The sequence below is a fragment of the Aotus nancymaae genome, unplaced genomic scaffold (genome assembly GCF_030222135.1).
Source record: "Aotus nancymaae isolate 86718 unplaced genomic scaffold, 86718_ANA_hifiasm-v0.15.2.pri h1tg000011l, whole genome shotgun sequence".
NCBI classification, from domain to species: domain Eukaryota; kingdom Metazoa; phylum Chordata; class Mammalia; order Primates; family Aotidae; genus Aotus; species Aotus nancymaae.
In genome coordinates this window covers 72116444-72140715 of record NW_026988422.1, presented here as the reverse complement: position 1 = coordinate 72140715, position 24272 = coordinate 72116444, and the positions used below count along the sequence as shown (strand labels likewise).

Genomic DNA, 24272 nt, shown 5'->3' with positions numbered 1-24272 from the left:
AAATAAAGCTAAAGATTCCATTTTCAGGTTTTTATAAAAAACTCTAAACTATATTTTTATAAGGAGTTACATTTATTTTTCTTTGCTAGAAGAAATGAATAGTAACATAGTTCTCTTTGCAGACAATACGTGTGAGGAAATTAAGTCCCAGAGATGATCTAGAACTGCACTGTACAACCATATGTAGCTATTTAAGCACAAATTAGTTAAACGAAATTTAAAATTTATTTCCTCATTCACACTAGCAGTACATTTCATTTGCTTATGTATCTAGTGGTTACTGTATTGGAAAGCATGCACGTGTGAAAGTGTGTGTGTGTGTGTGTGTGTGTGTGTGTGTGTGTGAGATCATCACTGAAAGTTATTTTGGACAATGTTGATTTGGATTCTAGATCAATAGTTCTTAACCCTTGCTGAGTATCAGACTCATTTGAATACCTGGCAGGCTTCATGCTTCAGAGATTCTGTCTCAGTTCATTTCAGTTGGGAGTCCAGGCATCCTATTTTATAATTTCCCTAGGTGATTCTAATGTGACGCTAACACTGAGAATCACTCATCTAGAAGGAAATAATGGATTCAAATTAGGACATGCTGAAAGAAAGAGAACCAGCCACTTATATACAAAGAAATTATGGAGTTTTTAAGTTTAAAAATTATAAAGTTTCATTAATTAAAGTACTCATTAGATCTTTGAATAGATAATGGTCATAATTTTTAGTTCTTTGATGCTTCAGATTTTAAAATAAGAATATATAATAATTTATGTTATTTTAAATGTTAATTACTTATTACAAAGTTTTTATTATTTGGGCCTAATTTCTTTATATAGAACTATTTAATGTATATATCTCTGCCCTGTCCCATTTTTTTGGTTTAGTTTTTAGAGATGGGATTCTACCATATGGCCCAAGCTAGAGTGCAGTAGCTATTCACAGATGTGATTTATAGCTCACTGTAGCCTCCAACTCCTGGTCTCAAACCATCCTCCCACCTCAGCCTCCCAAGTTGGTAAGACTGGAGGAATTTGTCACTGTGCCCACTTTCCCCCAACCCCCTTTTCTTTAAATTTATCTCTATGAACTGTAAAAATTTACCTATTTCCCACCTAATAGAACATAAACCTTGGTAATAAAGATTCATGTTTAACTTCCTTATTTTCTCACAAGAATGACCAAATCATTCCACATGGACATCTATCTTATTTTTTTAAGCTTTACAGCAAAGCAGTTCCTCAGTTTTGAAAATATCAAATATTATAGCTATAGTGAGCTATAACATACTTCTTTTTTCCTATCTTCAATATTTCTGTCAGAGAGAGAACATTAGATTTGCTTTTTCCTCCTAGTGTATGACGACTTATCTTCATTTTCATTGCTAACCCATTCCCAACTTTTTAACCTAAGTTTTTTTTTTTTCTTTGAGACAGAGTCTCACTCTGCACCTGGGCTGGAGTGCGGTGTTACAATCTCAGCTCACTGCAACCCGTCTCCTGAGTTCAAGTGATTCTCATGCCTCAGACTTCCGAGTAGCTGGGATTACAGGCGTGCACCACCATACCCAGCTAATTTTTGTATTTTTAGTAGAGATGGGGTGGGGCGGGGGTCTCATCATGTTGGCAAGACTGGTCTTGAATTTCTGACCTCAGGTGATCCACCCATCTTGGCTTTGAGCCGACATGAGCCACCACGACTGGCTTAACCTGAGTTTTATGTAGATTTTTTTTTTCTTCAGAAACCTAAGGAAAGCATAGCATATTTAAAAAATGATCTGGTTCAACCCCTTTATTCTTACAGATAAGGATTGAAACCAGTGACTATAGCTCTGCTATAACATAGCTTTTGACAACACTAGGATGAGGATCTGAACGTTGAGTGTGATTTTATCATAAGGCAATTTCTTAGTTAATTTCTAGCACACTGCTCTAATATAGCATCAAACTATTGGGAATGTTTTACTTTATTTTGTAAGAATTTTTTGGTAATTTGATTATACTATATACCTTTTAGTTCTGGAGTTTATGTGGAAATGCTCTGACCCCAAAACGAGGTGTCTTTGGTAAGACGGGTGACCTTCAGACAATACTGTGCCTAGCCTGTGCAAGGGATGAATTAACGTATTCTGGTGCACTCAATGGGGATATATATGTTTGGAAAGGAATCAATCTTATACGAACAATACAAGGAGCCCATGCTGTAAGTATATTTAAATGTTTTAAACACTTTAATGTGTATTACTTAATCTTGTCTTAGAATGACAGACTGCATAACATAGTATATTGTTTCTAGTCAGTTTGGTTGCTTGAAAAATGCTGTTGTAACTCAATTTATTTGTTTTCAAGATTTCAATGAAGAAATCGATTAGACTCATGGATATTTATTACATTAGTATAATTAGTATCTTGTTAAAGCCATCGCTTCAGTATGGTGTCTTTCTCAAGAGTAGTGTTGCGAAAAAGCTTGTTGACTAGAATCTAAAAGTATTCTAGATTAACCACACCAGAATAAAGCTAGTGCTCTTGAGGCTAATTTATCAGAGGCAATTCAGTTTTCATATAAATAACTTACTAAACAAGAAAAAGAATTCTGCTGTTAAAACTTTTTAGCATTTTTTTGGTTTGAGCTTTTTAGCAGTTGGGGCCCCTTTATGAAGTAAAGGTAGCTAGATAGCACAAAGCCTCCACGTTGTTAACAGCAAGATCTTCATGTAGAAAAGTCCTCAGTGCATTAAATTTCTATTAATTGGGTTTTCCTACCCTTTGCTTTTTCACTTTTTAAATTTTTGGTGGTTGTTGAATTGTTTTTCTTTCCGTTACTCATTTGGGTATTAGGTTTATTAATCTTTTGACAGCCATACGTGTTGCAGACATTTCTCTAATCTGTTTGTCTTTGCTTATATCTTTTCTCATATGAACAATTTTAAAACTTGTGGATGACCTGCCATGCATAGAAAAGTCTCTCACAGCCCAAAGTTACCTAAATGTTGTTCTTTTTCTAATATTTTTGTTTTATTTTTTACATTTTGAATTTTAAGTTCATCTATAATTCATTTTTATATGTGGTATAAGGTTTAAATTTATTTTCTTTTATGTTATATCCTTATCATTAAATACCACATTGGTTATATATAGTCATGCCTTGATATTTTGGGGTGATTGGCTCCAGGACCACAGATACCAAAGTCTGCACATACTCAAGTCTTGCCCTGGGAAACCCACATATGTAAAGCCCTCCCAATCCATGGGTTTTGCATCCCACAAAGATTGTATTTTGATCTGGGTTTTTTTGCTGATGTGGAACTGTGGATACAGAGCTGACTGCATTTATTGAAAAAAATCCATGAGTCAGTGATGTTCAAATTCACAAGGGGCAACTGTATTAAGTTCCTATGGATTTTCTTTTGTGTATTCTGGTGTAATTATTATATCTTACCAAAATATTGTTAAATTGGTTTAAAAGGGTTTCTACCTTCATACTGGAGATGTTCTTAAAAAAATTTGTTGTTAAATTATTTTATTTCCTCTTCTAGGCTGGAATTTTTAGTATGAATGCTTGTGAAGAAGGCTTTGCTACTGGTGGCAGAGATGGTTGTATTCGTCTTTGGGATTTAACTTTTAAACCAATTACTGTGATTGATCTCAGGGAAACAGACCAGGGATACAAAGGTATTAACAAAACAAATATCTTATTACTAGTCAAACTCTAAACATCCCAAAGATTATCTCTTTCTTTCAGTAAATATAAATAAGACTTATATTTGCCTCTTCACCCTGTATGCATTTGATTGAAATTCTTCTATTAACGAGAAATTTTGCCTATAAAGAGTTTAGATTCATTGTTAGGAGAAAGGTTCTTTCATAAGTCTAATGTCTGTTATAATGAGACCTGTGGAGAGATGTGAGAGGTACTCAGGTATCTTTGGATTTTAAAAGTATTTTACTATTAGAATGCTAAATAACTATTTAACAAATAAACCGTTCTAAATAAACAGTTTGAGGGTAAATGTTGAGGGTTGGGGAAACTTTTGTTCGGGATGATTTAAATGTGGATAGATGTGTTTTTCCTTCATCCAAATTTGTCAGCAGTTGGGGGAATTTTTTTCTCTTGGGGATTAAAAAAAATTGATGTAATAAAACAGAATCTTTTACTATAAAAGGTACCCACACATCTGTGTTTATACCATATTCCAGTCACCTACAAGTTGTGTGACCTTGGGCTAGTAATTTGGCCTCACCTGTAAATGAGGATAATAAGAATAAATATCTTACTTAGGATATAGGATCAAATGAATTGATACTTCTGAAATGTTTATAAGGATAGTACATAATAAGCATGTAAATGCTGTTATTCTATTTTCATTAGTTTTGCTAAACATTGTGCTTTAAAGCTTACAAAATAATTTGAGACTTTTTCTTATCTGATCCTCACAAGAACATTGTTAGGTACACCGTATCTTTATATTGGCCATGTAACACACATGAGAAACTTAACAGCTTTCCTACAATTACAAAAGACATTGTGGAGTATGCAGAAAAAGTAAAGTTCTCTCTTTTTAATGATTTTATGAGTATATTGAAGAAATGAAATATAGACAAGTAAAAAGTCAGATTATTAAAGGAGAAAAAGAATATAATTCTATAAAGGTAATTTACTTATCGAGTACTTATTGAACAGTGCAGACTGAGTGTTATAAGACTGCCTGAGCAAGCAGACATGGCTAGAGTTGTCTAAAAGGAAGAGTACATGTCTTGAAGAATGGGTAGGAGCTAGGTACATAAAATGACAGAAATACCATTTCATGTAGAAAACAACATGCACAATTAAAGAAAATGTGAGTATGGATCAAGGACTTACATATTTTCTTCTATTTCACATCTAAGATATAAAAGCTACAAAAATTAACTTCAATTTAGGAAGATTGACAATATTGATGCAGGATATTTTGGGTGCTGCTTTGCTAGCTAGAGACCTCTGTGGCTGGCAATGCACCTGTCCAGGGCTGCACTGGGCTCCAGGCTTGCCAGGAGGTTTCCTGACCTCTTGGCCTGACAGGCTGTGCTTGGCTTACACTGTGGCTGGATCCCACACTCACTGTAGGATCCATGTTCAGCCCACGGCTGGGCTGAGCGTGCTGTAACTTGCTTTTGCCTTGGTTGTTGGTGTCTGGACAAGGAGAATATCGTGGCACCCAAAAAACTTGGGGACTCCAGCGACCCTGAAGCCCCAAAGGGGGTGTTACAGCATGTTAATAGCTCTTTCAGTCCTGCCATCCACATCCCAATGAATGGGGGCATGTGGTGCCCAGTGGCTCCCTCTCCTGTTGCCTCGCAAGTAGGAGGGGAATGCTAAAGGGTTGCAGCTCTGCCTGAACTCACCATTTGGTGAGTTCCGAGTTCTTGTCCCACAATCCAAGCAGAAAAAGGTTATGATGACAGCTGGCAGGTGAGCAAGGTGAAGAGTTTTATTGAGTGACAAAACAGCTCTCAGTGGAGAGGGTATGTGGAATGGGCTGAAGTCAGGTAGTTTCCCCTGCCCAAAGTTGGGCAGTCTCCAAATGTGGCTGAGTCAAGGGCTTTTATGGGTTTAGAATGGGGGAGTGCATGCTGACTTGTTTGTGAGTATGTAAAAAAAGTCTTAAAAAAAAGCACCACTCAGATATGGGCACAACACTGTAAAAAAACCAATTAGGGAAGGGCAAATATATGTAAAGTAGGTGAAAGGTAGGGATCAATCGGAGGGAAGTGCGCCAGATGGGAAGAGAGGTTCTCGATGGGTCTGTGAATTTATCTAAGACTTATAGTTTGGCTTTCAGGCTTTAAACTGTCTTAAATTTGAAGGTTGGATTTCACCAGGACATGCCCCTATCTGCTTAGGGATTTGTCTGCCTCCTGCTGCTATCATTATTACAGCATTATATATTAAATACAGTTTACTTTTTACTAGGTTTGTCTGTAAGGAGTGTTTGTTGGCGAGGTGACCACATTCTAGTTGGAACACAGGACAGTGAAATTTTTGAAATTGTTGTGCAAGAAAGAAATAAACCTTTTCTAATTATGCAAGGGCATTGTGAAGGTGAACTTTGGGCACTTGCTGTCCATCCTACTAAACCTTTGGCTGTGACTGGAAGTGATGATCGTTCAGTCAGGTAAGCAAATTCTAATAATTCCATAGGCTGGAATTTATCCTTAGATCAACATAAAGAAACTTTAAAATACTCTGATTAAAACTTTATTGGTTCATGGTATAAAAAATGAACATAAGTAATAAGTACTGAACATTAATAGAATTAACTATTAGTAAGATTTTGGTTTTTTCTCTTATATGATACGGAGTTTGTTCCATATCAGAATATTACAGAGCTATCTCCTTTTTAACAGCCATATAATATTTCACTGCATGGATATACTATAATTTATTCAACTAATCCATTACTGATGGAAGATTAGTTTCTTCCAGTTTTGTGTATTTTATAAATACAGGGCTTGCAGTGAATATCATTATACATTTGTCATTTTGTACATGTGTGAATATCCCTGGTAAAAGTTTAGCAGTAGTCAAAGGATATATGCATTTTAAATTTTGTTAGATAAGGCCTTACGTAGAGGCAGCAACAATTTATATACCTATCATCAATATATTGACAGTACCTGTTTTCTCACATCCTTAACAGAACTAATTATAATCCCAAAAGGTAAAAAATAATATCCTGTTACATTTTGAAAATACGTATTTCTCATATTGAGGGTTGTTGAGTATGTTTTTATATGTTTAGAGGACATTGTTTTTCTGTGACTTATCCAAGCTCTTTGCCTATTTTCTATTAGTTCATAGGTCTTTTTCTCTACTTAATCTAAAATAAGATATAATGGTATCTGTCTATATATTAAAGAAATTAGAAACCTTGTCTATGACAATGGTTCTCAAAGTGTGGCTCCTGAATGAGCAACATCAGGATTACCTAAGAACTTGTAAGAAATGCAAAATCTCAGGTCTTTTACAGCACCTAATACCAGAAATTCAGCAATTTGTGATTTTAGAAGCCTTCCAAGTGACTACGATATACGGTAAAGTTTGAGAGCCAGTGATCAATTTTAGGAGTTGAGGTTTGTTTCCCCAAGTTTGCCATTTGTCTTCTTTTTTCCCTTGATTTCATCTGTAAATATTTCAGTTTGTATCTTTAAAAGATATCTCAAACATCACCACAATACTGTTATTACAAAGTGTTCTGTATCTAGCTAGTACAGAAGTTTCCAAGTGTCTCATAAAAAATTTTTGTGATTTGTTAAAATCAGGATCCAAATAAGGTTCATATATTGCGATTGTTGATATGTCTTTTCTATCTCTTTTATTCTACAGCTTTCTTCCTTCCCTTTTTGTTCTGCTTACAGCTTATTCATTGAGGAAATAAAGTCTTCACCCTGTAGGATTTCTCATATTCTGGATTTGGCTAATTGCATACCTGTATTTTAACAGAGTCTGTGTTCTCTGTATCCTGTAAATTGGTAGTTAGATTTAGAGTTTGATGAGATACGTTACGAATTTTCACCAAGGATATTTCCTAGGTGGTGATGTACTCCTGCTTGATGATATGTAATGTGTAACCTCCTTTTCTATTAGCAACCATTGATGATTATTGTCTAGATCAGTATGTCCCAATCTTTTTTCATTGTCACTTTCTTAATGAGACTTTCTAGACATTTTTTTTTTCCTGATCACACCCTCTCTCTGAAATTTTAAGACCACAGACAACTGTGTGTCTCTTTTTGTATTGTGGCCCCTAAAGAGAACACAAACCATTGTAATATTTAACATATTTTACCCTTAAGAAATCATTTTTACCGCCTTTTGGGAAATAGCCCCTGTTGGGACTGCATGGCCTAAACTATCAATTTAATAAGAGTTTCAAATGGTGGCATTCTAATATTTATATTTATCACTCATTATTTGTTAGCTGTAGTATTTCTATAAAGAGAATTTCTTCTCATCAATTATTTATTTATCCTGGGTATAATCAAGGCAGAAAAGTGCTTAATTCTTTCCCTGTATTTACTAATTTTAAAAAGTTAGGTGGGTCCCTAGAATCCTTTCTGTAAACTTCCCTTATTTCTTGCCGTTTTTTCTGTAGGGTTGTTGATCTTTTTCTCCTTTACTTTTAGTAGTTCTTTATGTATTCTGGATATTAATCCTTTGCTGATAATGTAAATTGCTTATAATTTCAGTAGTTTGTTACTTGCTTTTTTACTTCGTGTAGGTTGTTTTAGATATGCAAAATTCTTGTTGTTTTATTTTATATAGCTGAATTTATCAGTATTTTCTTTCATGACTTCTAGGATTGTGTCAAAGAGAAATAGTCCCCAAAATCACTTTTTTAAATTTTTCAATATATTTTTTCAGTTCATTAGTGGCTATATTTTTGTGCTTAACTCCTAATCTATGTACAGCTTCCTTTAGTGTAAGGAGTTATATAGAGATTCAACCTAATTCTTTCCAGATAATTATTGATATTTTTTATGCTACTCACATCACTTTGCACTGCTCCTCAGCGCATTACAAATTTCAGTGACACAGTTACAACTTGACAGAATTTTGAACACTATGTGCATTACCATATGGTGACATTATTATTTATTAGCAGTGCATTCTCATCATGTTGAAATAAGAGGAAAAAGATAAAATTGGACGTAGAATGTTACATTTGTAAGGCACAACGGAGCATGGACTTTATTGTTATTCAATTAGATGGCAAAGCATTCATTGTGTTTATTATGCAGTGACACTATAGCTGTGCTTTAAAAGGATACCAAAACAACAACAAAATGTAATCAGGTTAGATGACACATTCCTGTAGTTCCAGCTACTCAGGAGGCTGAGGCAAGAGGATCACTTGAGCCCACAGGGTTGAGGTTACAGTGAGAGATGATCATGCCACTGCATTCTAGCCTGAGTGACAGAGTGAGATAATGTCTCTAAAAAAATAAAAATAAAAACAAAAGATTCTACCAACTTCTGTCATTTAAGCATGAACGATTCCCATTTTCATAGATAAGAATTTCTTGATAGTTATCTAGATTTATCTTAAGCAGATAGTTATCTAGATGACTTTAATTAAGGTGAGGTTATTATTTTAACCAAAATATTTTCATTATTTTTAAAGTATGCATTAGCTAACTATTCTTTTTTATTTTTAAAATTAAATTTTACAGGATATGGAGCCTGGTAGATCATGCATTAATAGCAAGGTGTAATATGGAAGAACCAATTCGTTGTGCAGCTGTAAATGCAGATGGAATCCATCTTGCCCTTGGAATGAAGGATGGCTCATTCACTGTACTTAGAGTAAGGTATGGTATCAGGGTAGAAATAGAAACACAGTAATTTTCTGTTCAGTGATACAGAATATATAATACTTGTTGTTTTTACCCATTTATCCTTTTCCCTTCCCTTTCTTAATATATATAATTCAGATATTAATTTCATAAAGTATAACAATATATTTATAAAAATTTCTTTGTCAGAAAAATAAACCCAGAAACCTTGATCTGGAGGGTTAAGAATGCTTAATAGATTAATGGCTAAAATTTTGAGATATAAAATTTGGGTCTCAGCTACCTTTTCTTATCAGTGTAGATTTTCAGTAATGATTCCCTTACCATTTAACAAACTGAGGCTGTTTAAATAGCTAAACGGTTTTTTGTTTTTGTCGTTGTTATTAATTACAGCTTTATGTTTTTTAAAAATGCCTCCATCTCTTCTTTTGTTTGAGTAATTAGAAAAATTTAAAAGAATTTGGTAAAGCAATTAGCATTTTGTGCTGAATTATAGATAGGTGAATTCAATTGAATTCTATGCAGCCAGTAAGAAATTTGCTGACATCTACACTTGTTCACAGGATAAGTACTTATGAAGTCTTTCTTCTCTTCCTCAGTGAATGGCAAGATCCTTCACTCAGTTGCTCAATTCAGAAACTGTTAACACAGTTCTCTCTCTCTTTTGCCTCCCCTATGTAGTTAATTAAGAGTACTGAAGAGTCTACTTCTGAAATACCTCTCAAATTAATCTCCTTCCTTTCATTCTCACCATTATACTCTTGTGCAGGCTTCTGTCATCTACTAAGTGGATTGGTGGAATAGCCTCTTAGCTGATCTTCTTACCTCCTAATTTGCTTCCCTCAAGACCTTTCTTTACTCCACAGTGATGGTGATTCCTTTTAAAATATATTTGTGTCCATTCCTCTTACTTCTGAAGTATGATAAAGGCTTTGTACTGTCCTTAGGATGAAATTCATAATCCCTCATGTGATATGTAGTGCCCATCTCTCCAGCCTGTTTCTCAGTATCTCAGTGTCTTTCTTTCATTTATAGGAAACTCCTTTCACTTCTTCAGATACATTATGTTCTCTTGTACTTCCAATTTTCTACACATGTGACTTCCCTGAGACCAGTTTTTATAATGAGATATGCTGAGACTTTTAACATTTTTTTATTGTGGTAAAATATATGTAATATATAAATTTAGCATTTCAACCATTTTTGAATGTACAATTCAGTGGCATTAAGTACATTCATACTGTTGTGCAACCAACACCACCCTCTAGCTTCAGAATTTTTTCATCTTCCAAAATGGAAAAGAAACTCTGTATCCAGTAAAAAATAATTCCCATTCTTCTGTCTCTTAAGTCCCTAACAACCATCATTCTACTTTCTGGGTCTCTATGAAAGAGAGAATTTGACTACTCTAGGCATCTTATATTTTTTAAAAATATGAATATAACATTTGAATATAAATTAAAGCTTTTCCCAGAGCTCTACAAATATGTTGCATTACTTTATTTTGTCATGCTAAAACAGCTTCTTATTTTTTTTAATTGTACTTTGGGTTCTGGGGTACATGTGCATGTTCTGCATCCTGCAGGATTGTTACATAAGTACATACATGCCACATGCCACATCCCTGCCCACCCCCCAACCCTGTCACCTACATCTGGCATTTCTCCCAGTGTTATCCCTCCCCATCTTCCCCACCCCCCTGTCCCTCCCCTCCCCACCACCTCCCCACCTAGCCCAGTGAGTGTTGTTCCTTCCCTGTGCTCAAGTGTTCTCATTGTTTATCACCCGCCTATGAGTGAAAACATGCGGTGTTTGGTTTTCTGTTTTTGTGTCAGTTTGCTGAGAATGGTGGTTTCTAGATTCATCAATGCCTCTATAAAGGTCATGAACTCATCATTTTTTATGGTTGCATAGTATTCCATGGTGTATGTGTGCCACATTTTCCTTGTCTAGTCTATCATCGATGGGCATTTGGGTTGATTCCAGGTCTTTGCTATTGTAAACAGTGCCACAATGAACATATGTGTGCATGTGTTTTTATAATAGAAAGATTTCTAATCCTTTGGGTATATACCCAGTAATGGGATTGCTGGGTCGAACGGAATTTCTATTTCTAGATCCTTGAGGAATCACCACACTGTCTTCCATAATGGTTGAACTAATTTACACTCCCACCAACAGTGTAAAAGTGTTCCTATTTTTCCACATCCTCTCTAGCATCTGTTGTCTCCAGATTTTTTAATGATTGCCATTCTGACTGACGTGAGATGGTATCTCAATATGGTTTTGATTTGCATTTTTCTAATGGCTAGTGATGATGAGCATTTTTTCATATGTTTGTTGGCCTCATATATGTCTTCTTTTGAAAACTGTCTCTTCATATCCTTTGCCCACTTTTCAATGAGTTTATTTTTTTTCTTGCATATCTGCTTTAGTTCTTTATAGATTTTGGATATTAGCCCTTTGTCAGATGTGTAGATTGCAAAAATTGTTTCCCATTCTGTTGGTTGCCGATTCGCTCTAATGATTGTAAAACAGCTTCTTAAACAGAGATGAAAGACTATGAAACCTCCCTTTTGGGCTATCCATACTATTAAAATCTGGGCACTGATTTGATCATTGATTCTAGAATCTCTGTAACTATCATCATATAAATTTAAACATCTGTTCTTTTTCTCATTGGTTGTTTAATTTCTTTGGAGGTTACTCTTCAGTTTTGCAAGTTATAAATCATAAATAGAAACACCCGGTCATTACTTATGAATAATAATATTCATTATCAGCTTCATTTTTTCTTGTCTGTAAGAACTGAAAGTATTGGAAGTACTGGAATTGGAGTGCTCACTTACAGAGGTTTTACAAGAATTTAAGATGCATATAAAACATCTAAGGATTCCTATCATATAGCTCATATGCATTCAAAAATAGTGATTTTTTTAGTTATACATTGACTTGCCCTTTCAGTTATTGAATGAAGTAGACTGGATGAAAAAGTTTTGATTCCTAACAAGGCTGTATTTTAGCACCTGAATCCAACATCACTAATAGTACTGAAAGGGTTATTCTGATTATTAACTGCTTTTGTAGGTGAAGCACAAAATTCCACCTCACAAAATGGTATTCTTAATCCACGTAAATTTACCTGGTCACTATTCTTCTTGATTTGTTTTGTATTCTCCATATGGTAAAGCAGGATTCATTACTAAACGTAACATATTAAAGTACCTGCACCAAGAGTGGGGGTTATGTTATATTTTGAAGAAAATAGAATAACTTAGAATCTCACATAATATTAGTGTATAAGGTGGTATGTTCGGGTAAAGCCACAATATCTTCTTAAAACATATCTTTTCTTCATAATAAAAACTGTTAACAATTTTAAAATTATTTTGTAACCAGTCTGCCTTTTTTAAAAGTTTATTTTTGTGCCCCCCACAGGTTTCATTAAGGCATAATTGACAAATAAAAACTGTATATATTTATGATGTACAACATGAGGCTTTGGTTATACATATACTTTGTGAAATGATTACATCAAGCTAGTTAACATATCCATCACCTCACATACTTGCCACTTTTGGGAGTGAGAACATTTAGATGTGTCTTAGCAATTTTCAACTATATCATACATTATTAACTCTAATCACCATGCCATACAGTATGTCTTCAGAACTTATTCGCTCATTCTGACTGAAACTTTGTACTGTTTGTCCAACATTTCCCCATTCCCTCCTGCACTCCTAATCCTTGTTAACCACGAATCTACTCTCTACTATGTTTGACTTTTTTGGATTCCACATATAAGCAAGATCATGGAGTATCTGTCTTTCTCTGTCTGGTTTATTTCACTTAGCATAATGTACACCAGGATCATCCATGTTGTAGAAAATGACAGGATTTTTTTCATTTTCTAAAATTATTTTTTAAAATTTTTGTTGAGACTGGACCTTACTATGTTACCCAGGCTTGTCTCAAACTCCTGGCCTCAAGCAGTCCTCCTGCCTCAGCTTCCGAAAGTGCTGGGATTACAGGCATGAGCCACTGTGCCCAGCTGATTTTCTTCTTTTTTAAGATGAATGGTATATCTGTTTCTTCATTCATACATTGATGGACTCTTAGGTGGCTTGAGGGAAGAGGTGACATGAGTAATGTGAAACAGTCCTTCCCTCCTTCTTCCAATATGTCTTTTCTGATTGCTGTGTTACACACAGATTCTGTCATCTGTCACCTGGTTTTCTTAGCTCTTATGAAGGTATTTTTTTTATTATTTTTTTAAGTTGCAAGGTACATATGCAGGATGTGTAGGTTTGTTACGTAGGTGAACATGTGCCATGGTGGTTTGCTGCACCTGTCAACCCATCACCTAGTTATTAACCCATTTATGCCAGAGATTGCAAATTTTTTTAATGAAAAATCAGACCTTGGCAATGGCCTTGAGCAGTAGAATATAAATAACTCTCACAAGCTTAGTGTTCCAGTATTGGAACACTAGGCATACATAGGTTGAGCTCAGCATGCATTAGCTGTTTTTCCTAATGCTCTCCCTCCCCCTACCGCACCTCCTGAAAGACCTCAGTGTGTGTTTCCCTCCCTATGCCCATATGTTCTCATTGTTAGCTCCCACTTATAAGTGAGAACATGGGATGTTTTTTTTTTTTTTTCCTACATTAGTTTGCTGAGGATAATGGCTTCCTGCTCCATCCATGTCCCTGCAAAGGACATGATCTCGTTTCTTTTCATGGCTGCTTAGTATTCCATGCTGTATATGTACCTCATTTTCTTTATCTAGTCTATCACTGATGGGCATTTGAGTTGATTCCATGTCTTTGTTATTGAGAATAATGCTGCAATGAACATTACACATGCATGTATCTTTGTAATAGAATGATTTATATTTCTTTGTGTATATACCCAGTAATCGGATTGCTAGGACAAATGGTGTTTCTCGTTCTAGATCTTTGAGGAGTTGCCACACCATCTTCCACAGTGGTTGAACTAATTCACATTCCCACCAACAGTGTAAAAGTGTTCCTATTTCTCCTCAACCTCACCAGCATCTGTTGTTTCCTGGCTTTTTAATAATTGTCATTCTGACTGACATGAGATGGTATCTCAGTGTGGTTTTGATTTGCCTTTCTCTAATGATCAGTGATGTTGAGCTTTTTTTCATATGTTTGTTGGCCGCATAAATGCCATCTTTTGAGAAGCGTCTGCTCATGTCCTTTGCCCACTTTTTAATTGGGTTGTTTTTTTCTTGTAAATTTGTTTAAGTTCCTTGTTGATTCTGGTTATTAGACCTCTGTCAGATGGGTAGATTGCAAAGCAAAAATTTTTTCCCACTCTGTAGGTTGCCTCTTCACCCTCATGATAGTTTCTTTTATTGCACAGAAACTCTTTAGTTTAATTAGATTCCATTTGTCAATTTTCACTTATGTTGCAGTTGCTTTTAGTGATTTCATCATGAAATCTTTGCCCATGCCTATGTCCTGAATGGTATTGCCTAGATTTTCTTCTAGGACTTTTATAATTTTGGGTGTTAAGTGTTTAATCCAGCTTGAGTTAATTTTCATATAGCATGTAAGGAACATGTAAGCCTTTGTATAAGGCTAGCCATTATCCTCTTATCCTAGCTTAAGGGATCCAGTTTCAGTTTTCTGCATATGGCTAGCCGGTTTTCCCACCACCATTTATTGAATAGGAGATCCTTTCCCCATTGCTTCTTTTTGTCGGGTTTGTTGAAGATCAGGTGGTTGTAGATGTGTGGTCTTATTTCTGAGTTCTCTATTCTGTTCCATTGGTCTATGTATCTGTTTTGTACCAGTACCATGCTATTTTGGTTACTATAGCCTTGTAGTATAGTTTGAGGTCCAGTAGTGTGATCCCTCTAGCCTGTTCTTTTTGTTTAGGCTATATGGGCTCTTTTTTTGGTTCTATATGAATTCTTCAGTAGTTCTTTTTTTTTTCCAATTCTTTGAAGAATGTCAGTGGTAGTTTAATGGGAATAGTACTGAATCTATAAATTACTTTGGGCAGCATGACCATTTTCACAATATTGATTCTTCCTATCCAGGAGCATGGAATATTTTTGTTTCTTTGTGTCCTCTTTTATTTCCTTGAGCAGTGATTTGTAGTTCTCCTTAAAGAGATCCTTCAGTTCCCTTATTAGCTGTATTCCTAGGTATTTTATTCTCTTTGTAGCAATTGTGAATGGGAGTTCATTCATGATTTGGCTCTCTCCTTGCCTGTTGTTGGTGTATAGGAATGCTTGTGACTTTTACACATTGGTTTTGTATCCTGAGATTTTGCTGAAGTCGCTTATCAGCTTAAGAAGCTTTTGGTCTGAGACAATGGAGTTTTCTAGATATAGGATCATGTCATCTGCAAACAAAGACAATCTGAATTCCTCTCTGCCTATTTGAATATGCTTTATTTCTTTATCTTGCCTGATTGTCTTGGCCAGAGCTTCAATACTGTGTTGAATAGGAGTAGTGAGGAGAGGACATCCTTGTCTTGTGCCAGTTTTCAAGGGGAATGTTTCCCACTTTTGCATGTTTAGTATGATATGGGCTGTGGGTTTGTCATAAACAGCTTATTATTTTGAGGTATGTTCCTTCAATACCTAGTTTACTGAGAGTTTTTAACATGAAGGGATACTGAATTTTATCAAAGGCCTTTTCTGCATCTATTGAGATGATCATGTGGTCTTTGTCTTTAGATCTGTTTATGTGATGAATTAACGTTTACTAATTTGCATTTGTTGATCCAGCCTTGCATCTCTGGGATGAAGCCCACTTGATCATGGTGGATAAGCTTTTTGATGTGCTGCTGGATTCAGTTTGCCAGTATTTTATTCAGGATTTTTGTATTGCTATTTATCAGGGATACTGGTCTGAAATTTTTTGTTGCCTCTCTGCCAGGTTTTGGTATCAAGATGATGTTGGCCTCATAAAATGAGTTAGGGAGGAGTCCCTTCTTTTCAATTGTTAGAATACTTTCAGAAGAAAGGGTATCTTCTCCCCTTTGTATTTCTAGTAGAATTCAGCTGTAAATTCATCTGGTCCTGAGCTTTCTTTGGTTGGTAGGCTATTTATTACTGTCTCAATTTTAGAACTTCTTATTGGTCTATTCAGGGATTCAGCTTCTTCTGGTTCAGTCTTTGGAAGGTGTATGTGTCCAGGAATTTATCCATTTCTTTTAGATTTTCTAGTTTATATGCATAGAGGGCCTAATGAATGGCACCATTGTCCATATTCCTGGGCAAGCCAAAAACCTAGGCATTATCCTTGATACCTCTTTCTCCTGCACCAACTGTCTATAATTCATCACCACCACATCCTGTTGATTTTGCTTTCCTAATGAATTTTCTAGGAAGATATTAATTGAGGTTTATGACTAAGATTAGATTTATATTTTTAACCTGTAATATGTATTACATTCTATCATAGTATGGAATATAATACTACATTGTATTTTAAAGAGGCTCACTTTTTTCTCAAGTCTGAGAAACCATCATCTGCAGTAACCTTGTAATTGGTCTTGATCCTATTACTATGCTCCTTTAATTTATTTTTTACCAAATCAGTGATGTGACTGGTAAGTCTTATCCTAGCTTAACCTCACAAATTAAGGCCGAAAATCTTAACAAGACATGTGAGGCACCCACTTCATGATTTTCCCCCAGCCTCTCTCAACAGACTGAGTTCATACCAAAGCCCCCTTGCTTATGTCAATTTAACTACAGCGTCCGTCACAAGCTGAACTTGAATACTTTCTCTTGCCATCAGCTCTTTCACATACTCTTGTCTCTGCTGAAATATGGGTCCTTTACCTCCAGTTCCTGTCTTCTGCTAATCTAAATTTCATTCGCTCCTCAGAATAAAATGTAGACATCATAGCTATTTACTCCACTTCCTTTGATATGTCTCTCCAGAATCCCTCAGCTAGAAATTATTCTTCTGTTGTATGCTATGATCAGCTCTATACCTTTACTTTGTGATATATTATGAACTGTTCACGTATGAGTATTCCCAGGCTTTTGCCTCCCTCTGCTTCTTAAAAGAAACCATAGTGATCATATATTAGTCTCCTAGAAAGCTTTATTCAGAATGTTTTAAATACATTAACAAATTTTCATCTAATAGTTATCATCTTTCCTTTAAATTTGTCAGAGAAACTCTTCATGTGAGAGAGTAGGCATATAATTCATATTGACGTAGCAATATTATTTATATTATAAAAACAATCAGTCAACTAGAATCTGTGTTCTCTCTCTCTCTCTCTCTCTCTGTGTGTGTGTGTGTGTGTGTGTGTGTGTGTGTGTGTGTGTGTGTTGATGGGCAGGGGGCATGTTAACAGAAAATGCTCCCAATTAATAAGAGAAGAATGGCTTATGTCCATGTTATCTTGGACATAAGCCATTCTTCTCTTATTAATTGGGAGCAATTAAGTCTCTAGAACAAAAATGCTGTAAAAAATACTAGAATACTTCAGAATAATTTTCCAGAAGCATTTTAATAAAGGTCATGAAGAAGATTATAAAATTTTAAATAAAGGAAGCATAAAAAGTAAAAGCTGCCAAATAGTGCCTTAGACTTTTCTTAAAAATCTTGTTCCATCTAGGGAAGAGGGATGGATGGATGGATGGGTATGGAGCAAAGGGCAATCAGTTATGTGGATTTAACGATAACTTGAAGGAGTCACTGGGAAATGCAGAGAGGGAGGCAAAAGTGATGTTGACTAGGGAAACTTAAAAGTACAGAAGCTTCAAATAATACAATCATCGATTTATCTTAGGGCTCCTTTTTCTATTTTTATTTCTAACACTACATTGGTTAGGGTAATCACTAAGTACAACAGGCCCACAGCTGTATAGTGACTCAAATACAACTGAAGATTAATTCTCTCACATGTAACAGAAGTCAATGAAGGCAAAATTTATTTGAAGAAGAGTCTCTGACACTGATTAGAAAAAAGAATTTTAACTTCTTCCTACTTTTTCTCCTTCCCTCTGCTTCTCTTCCTCCCGCTCACAAATGTCACAACTTTCGAAACTGAGCAGTGTTTTACTACCTATTTATCCATTTTTTGGCTGTTACTAATACTTGTATTTTTTTGGATACTCAATAAGAAGTCATTGAAAAAAAGTTCCACTTTACTGGTCAACATGGTTCCTAAGGGAGGAATGTGTGTTCTATTTTAAAAGGTCAAAAAAATTAGCCAGGCATGGTGGCACATACCTGTAATCCCAGCTACTCAGGAGGCTGAGGCATGAGGTGAGAATCGCTTGAACCTGGGAGGCTGAGATTGCACTGAGCCAAGATTGTGCCACTGCACTCCAGCCTGGGCAACACAGCAAGACTCTGCCTCAAAAAAAAAAAAGGTCAAAGAGGTTGAAATAAAAATAACTAGTGGTAGCTATATAAAGATGTATATTTAAATGTATTACTGAAGTAATATAGATGAATTCATTCTTTCTTATTTTCTGAATGTAATTTTGCACATCTAGCTCCTTACAAAAAATTGTTTGAAAAATATAGTGTTTAAATTAAACATTTTTCATAAATTCCATATTTATAAAGAACTTCTTTTAGCATAAAAATCTGTTGCTTTCTTTATTCTTTATTAATTCCAGAAATTTGGTATGGATCTCTAAAGTACTTAAAGTAATTTAGAAACTAAAATTCAGCATTTTCATGTACTTCTGGCATATATTGTTTCCATGTATTTCTGTTCAGCAACGTATTGTTCCTGAACTAATACTACTTGTGTTATTTATGTTTATTTTATAGTTTATAAGCATTTGATACAGCTTCACAGTCATTTTAGACATGTTTGAAACTGAATTAATTCTGTTGTGACTTCTGTTCATATAGTCTTATTTTTTCTTTTTAACAGAGATATGACGGAAGTTGTACATATTAAAGATAGGAAGGAGGCAATTCATGAGTTAAAATATTCACCAGATGGAACTTACCTTGCTGTTGGATGCAATGACAGCTCAGTTGATATTTATGGAGTTGCTCAGCGTTATAAAAAAGTTGGCGAGTGTTTGGGATCCCTTAGTTTCATCACTCATCTGGACTGGTCCTCAGACAGTAGATATTTACAGACAAATGATGGAAATGGGAAAAGACTTTTTTATAGAATGCCAGGTAACAATTTCTAGCAAATTATAGATTTGTAGTGCCTATACAATATTTTAGAGTTTTACTAGAAGCAGAGTGTAAATTACATTTGATCATAGGAAATCAAAGAAAATCTGAGCTAATATTTGAAGCATTATAGACTTTTCTGTAAGCCTCCCTTATTTTATTGAAATTCTTTTGTTTTTTTCCCCTCAACTTTATTGAGGTATAATTGACATTAAAAATTGTATATACTGAAAATACACAATATAATGTTTTGATATATACACTGTGAAATGATTTCCACAATCAAGCTAAATGATGTTTCTGTCACTTCACATAGTTACCATTTTGTGTGTGTGTGTGCGTGCACACGCATGTGCTGAGAACATTTAAGTTCCATTCTCTTAGCAAATTTCAGGTATACCATACAGTAACAGTATTATTAACCATAGTCAACATGCTGTACATTCGATCTTCTGAATTTATTCATCCTATATAACCGAAGCTTATATCTCTTTATATCTACCCCCACCCAGCCCTCACTGTCCTCTGCCTCTCCCAGTCCCTGGCAACTACTACTCTAAATCCTTTGGTTCTGAATTAAAACTCTTTTGCCTGGAGGATCTAAAACAGTTTCACTTTTTATTGAATTCCATACCATGAGCATAGTATATGGTAAAGTACCACTGTATCTTAGAGAGTCAAAATGCAACTTTTGTGGATAGAACTAATTAAGTGACTATAATTACTGGAAATATGTGACCAATAAATTATTTATTTTTTGCGATTATCTCAAACTTTTCAGGCTGGGCATAGTGGCCCACGCCTGTAATCTCAACACTTTGGAAGGCCACAGTGGACTGACAGCTTGAGCCTAGGAGTTTGAGACCAGCCTGGGCAACATAAAAAAAAAAAACAAACCATCTTTGGCCGGGCGCGGTGGCTCAAGCCTGTAATCCCAGCACTTTGGGAGGCCGAGGCGGGTGGATCACGAGGTCAAGAGATCGAGACCATCTGGTCAACATGGTGAAACCCCGTCTCTACTAATACAAAAAATTAGCTGGGCACGGTGGCGCGTGTCTGTAATCCCAGCTACTCAGGAGGCTGAGGCAGGAGAATTGCCTGAACCCAGGAGGCGGAGGTTGCGGTGAGCCGAGATCGCGCCATTGCACTCCAGCCTGGGTATCAAGAGCGAAACTCCGTCTCAAAAAAAAAAAAAAAAAAGCCATCTTTGCCAAAAAATACAAAAACTAGCTGGGTGTGGTGATATGCACCTGTAGTCCCAGTTATTCAAGAGATCAGGATAGGAGGGTCACTTGAGCCTGGGAGTATGAAGCTGCAGTGAGGCATTATGTTGCCACTTGCATTCCAGCCTACGTGACAGAGCAAAAGCCTGTCTCAAAAAAAATAAACTTTGCAAATATTAATAATATAACTAACAAACTAACTTTGAAAAACAGAGTTTCAAAGATTTTAAAAGAGGAATAGACTGTGTTCAGTGGCTCATGCCCATAATCCCAACACTTTGAGAGGTTAAAGTGGGAGGATCTTGTGAGCCCAGGAGTTTGAGAACAGCCAGGGCAGCATGGTGAGACCACATGTCTACCAAAAAGAAAAAAAAAAAGAGCAGGATGTCATGGCCTGCGCCTACGGTGGAAGGATCATTGGAACTGGGAGTTTGAGGCTGCAGGGAGCCAAGATCATGCCAGTGTACTCTAGCCTCAGTGAAAGAGGAAGACTGTGATTCTAGCTAAACAAATAAGTAAATAAATTAGCAAGTGAGTGAGTGAATGAATGGATGGAAAAAAAGCTGAATCCTCAAAATATTACCTCTTAGTAATTTTATTATTTTTTTTTTGAGATGGAGTTTTGCTCTGTCACCCAGGCTGGAGTGTAGTGATACAGCTAGGCTCATGCAGCCTCTGCCTCCGAGGTTCAAGTGATTCTCCTGCCTCAACCTCCTGAGTAGCCGAGATTACAGGTGCCCAACACCATGCCCAGCTAATTTTTATATTTTTAGTAGTGACAGCGTTTCACCATGTTGGCCAGGCTGGTCTCTAACTGCTGACCTTCAGTGATCTGCCTGTCTCAGCCTCCCAAAGTGCTGGGACTACAGGTGTGAGCCACTGCACCTGGCCACCGCATAATACTTTATTTATTGTGGTGCTTAGTGAATTTGTCACTATCTTCCAAGAACTTATTATATAAAATGAGCTGCATAATTCAATTAATGCGTCTCCCCAAAAGTTTTTCATTAACAGTCTATATATAATGAAGATTGACTGGCTCGTAAAGTCTTTTTACCTAATGTAAATATATTGCCCCACACTCATCCTTTCTTCTTGGTGTTTTCCAGTTCTCTCTTTTTTCTCAACTATGTATCTTAGGCTTCTTTTTTAATACCTGATTTGCCACTTTCTCATAGCTTTTACCTTTTTTAAATAACTTACCCTGTTATCACTAATCTGTATCATTTTTTAAATAGGATTCAGTTTTTTTCTCCATATAAGTGATCCTGCTAAGCTAATCATTCAAGGCAATGTGTGTCTCTGAATCAGTGTAATTTTGGTAGTAGCTTTTAAAAAAATCCTTGCATTTAGTTTTTTTTTCTCTTAACCCAAACTTACCTACCTATATGTATTTTCCTCTAAGTGGGGTGGGAAGATATTTTAAATTTTAGAATTTACTATGTTTTCGGTACAGTTTAGGCTTGAGAAAATCAAATGAAATAACTTCTTAAATTAAGACTCTGATTTATTTTTAGGGGGAAAAGAGGTGACAAGTACAGAAGAAATAAAAGGTGTTCATTGGGCTTCATGGACATGTGTTTCAGGCCTTGAAGTAAATGGAATTTGGCCCAAGTATTCAGATATCAACGATATAAATTCAGTAGATGGAAATTATATTGGCCAAGTTTTAGTTACAGCTGATGACTATGGAATTATAAAGTTATTCCGATATCCATGTTTAAGAAAAGGTACTTTTTCTTTCAAAATATTATTAAGTGACCTTTCTCTCACAAAAGACTTTTGTATTCTTGCAGAAAATTAGTCTTGAGATAAATTAAAGTATTTTGCATTTTTTTAAATGTACACTGATTGATGAAGGGTTTTATTTTGCTAATTCAAAAATTAATGTCATATGTTGCATTTATTTTGATCATGAAGTTTTATTAGAAAATTCTTTTTGAATTCATATGTTGTTATGAATGCACTATATCTCTTTTTTAAAAAAAAATTTCTTTTCATTTCCTGAATTCCTTCATATAGTCAGACTATACAATGATGGTTGTTTTTGTTTTTGTTTTTGTTTGAGATAAAAGTCTTGCTTTGTTGCCCAGGCTGGAGTGCGCTGCAGCCTCCACCTTCTGGGTTCCAGCAATTCTCCTGCCTCAGCCTCCTGGGTAGCTGGGATTACAGGCATGCACCACCACACCCAGCTAATTTTTGTGTTTTTAGTAGAGACAGGGTTTCACCATGTTGGCCAGACTGTGTCTCAAACTCCTGACCTCAGGTGATCTGCCTGCCTTGGCCTTCCAAAGTACTAGGATTACAGGTATGAGCTGGGGTCTGATATGGTTTAGCTTTGTGTCCCCAGCCAAATCTCATTTTGATTTGTAATCCTCAGGTGTTAAGGGAGAAACCTGGTGGGAAGTGATTATGGGCAGTTTCCCCCAGCTGCTGTTGTGATAGTGAATGAATTCTCACAAAATCCAATGGTTTTATAAATGGTAGTTTTTCCTGTGATCTCACATACTTCTCCTTCCTGCCACCCTGTGAAGAAGGAGCCTTGCTTCCCTTTCCCCTTCTGCCATGATTATAAGTTTCCTGAGGTCTCCCCAGCCATGCTGAACTGTGAGTCAATTAAACCTCTTTCTTTATAAATTACTCAGTCTTGGGCAGTTCTTTAAAGCAGCATGAAAACGACTAATACGGGGTGTTATCATTTGGTTATTTTCTACATGTTTTATATGTCACCTGTTTTTCTTGGATCTCTTCTAAAATGATAGGAATCATTCTGTTCATAGACCTGGGATAATTAAATAAAATTCTTTATTAGGCATCATTTAGTTATTCCATGCCTATTTCATAAAGTATTTGAGTCAGTTTATAACAAGTCCATATGTACTAAAGTAATTATACAAATAGACAATCAGTATCAGGGAAATATAAATAGAAGTACCATATTCAAACTAGATAAAATGACAGCAGTCAAACATCAAATTTGATTCTGAGCTTTGTGGAAACCAAAAATAAAGCAGGGCATAAAATAGTTTCATTATATATTAAAAAAAAATAAAAGCATACTTAACTCCTCTAGCAAATCAAAGTTTCTTTGAAAATTTTTGGAGAACTTTCCTGTGGTATGGGACTTTATACTAGGTACAGTGAATGTGTATTTTTAGAGCATCAACACCTATAGCAGATGCAGTAGTGATTTTTTTTTTTTTTTTTTTTTTTTGAGACGGAGTCTCGCTCTTGTTACCCAGGCTGGAGTGCAATGGCGCGATCTCGGGTCACCGCAACCTCCGCCTCCTGGGTTCAGGCAATTCTCCTGCCTCAGCCTCCTGAGTAGCTGGGATTACAGGCACGCGCCACCATGCCCAGCTAATTTTTTTGTATTAATAGAGACGGGGTTTCACAATGTTGACCAGGATGGTCTCGATCTCTCGACCTCGTGATCCACCCGCCTCGGCCTCCCAAAGTGCTGGGATTACAGGCTTGAGCCACCGCGCCCGGCCTGATTTTTACCTGGCTTGTTGATACAAGCCATTGGGCAAACATTAAAAGTGCAGCTTAGTAAAGGTGATTTTGGGGAATAG

General features: G+C 35.9%; 1 protein-coding gene across 5 annotated transcripts in view; it reads left to right on the top strand.

Moving 5' to 3' along the window:
- Positions 1-24272, top strand: part of EML5 (EMAP like 5) — a 206559-nt gene that overhangs the window by 60541 nt on the left and 121746 nt on the right. For all 5 annotated transcript variants that reach the window (XM_021674953.2, XM_021674954.2, XM_021674952.2 and 2 more), the window contains exons 5-10: positions 2008-2193; positions 3527-3662; positions 5941-6142; positions 9201-9338; positions 19218-19474; positions 22215-22427. In XM_021674953.2, the coding sequence (XP_021530628.2) occupies positions 2008-2193; positions 3527-3662; positions 5941-6142; positions 9201-9338; positions 19218-19474; positions 22215-22427 (1132 nt within the window). The remainder of the gene's footprint in view (positions 1-2007; positions 2194-3526; positions 3663-5940; positions 6143-9200; positions 9339-19217; positions 19475-22214; positions 22428-24272) is intronic.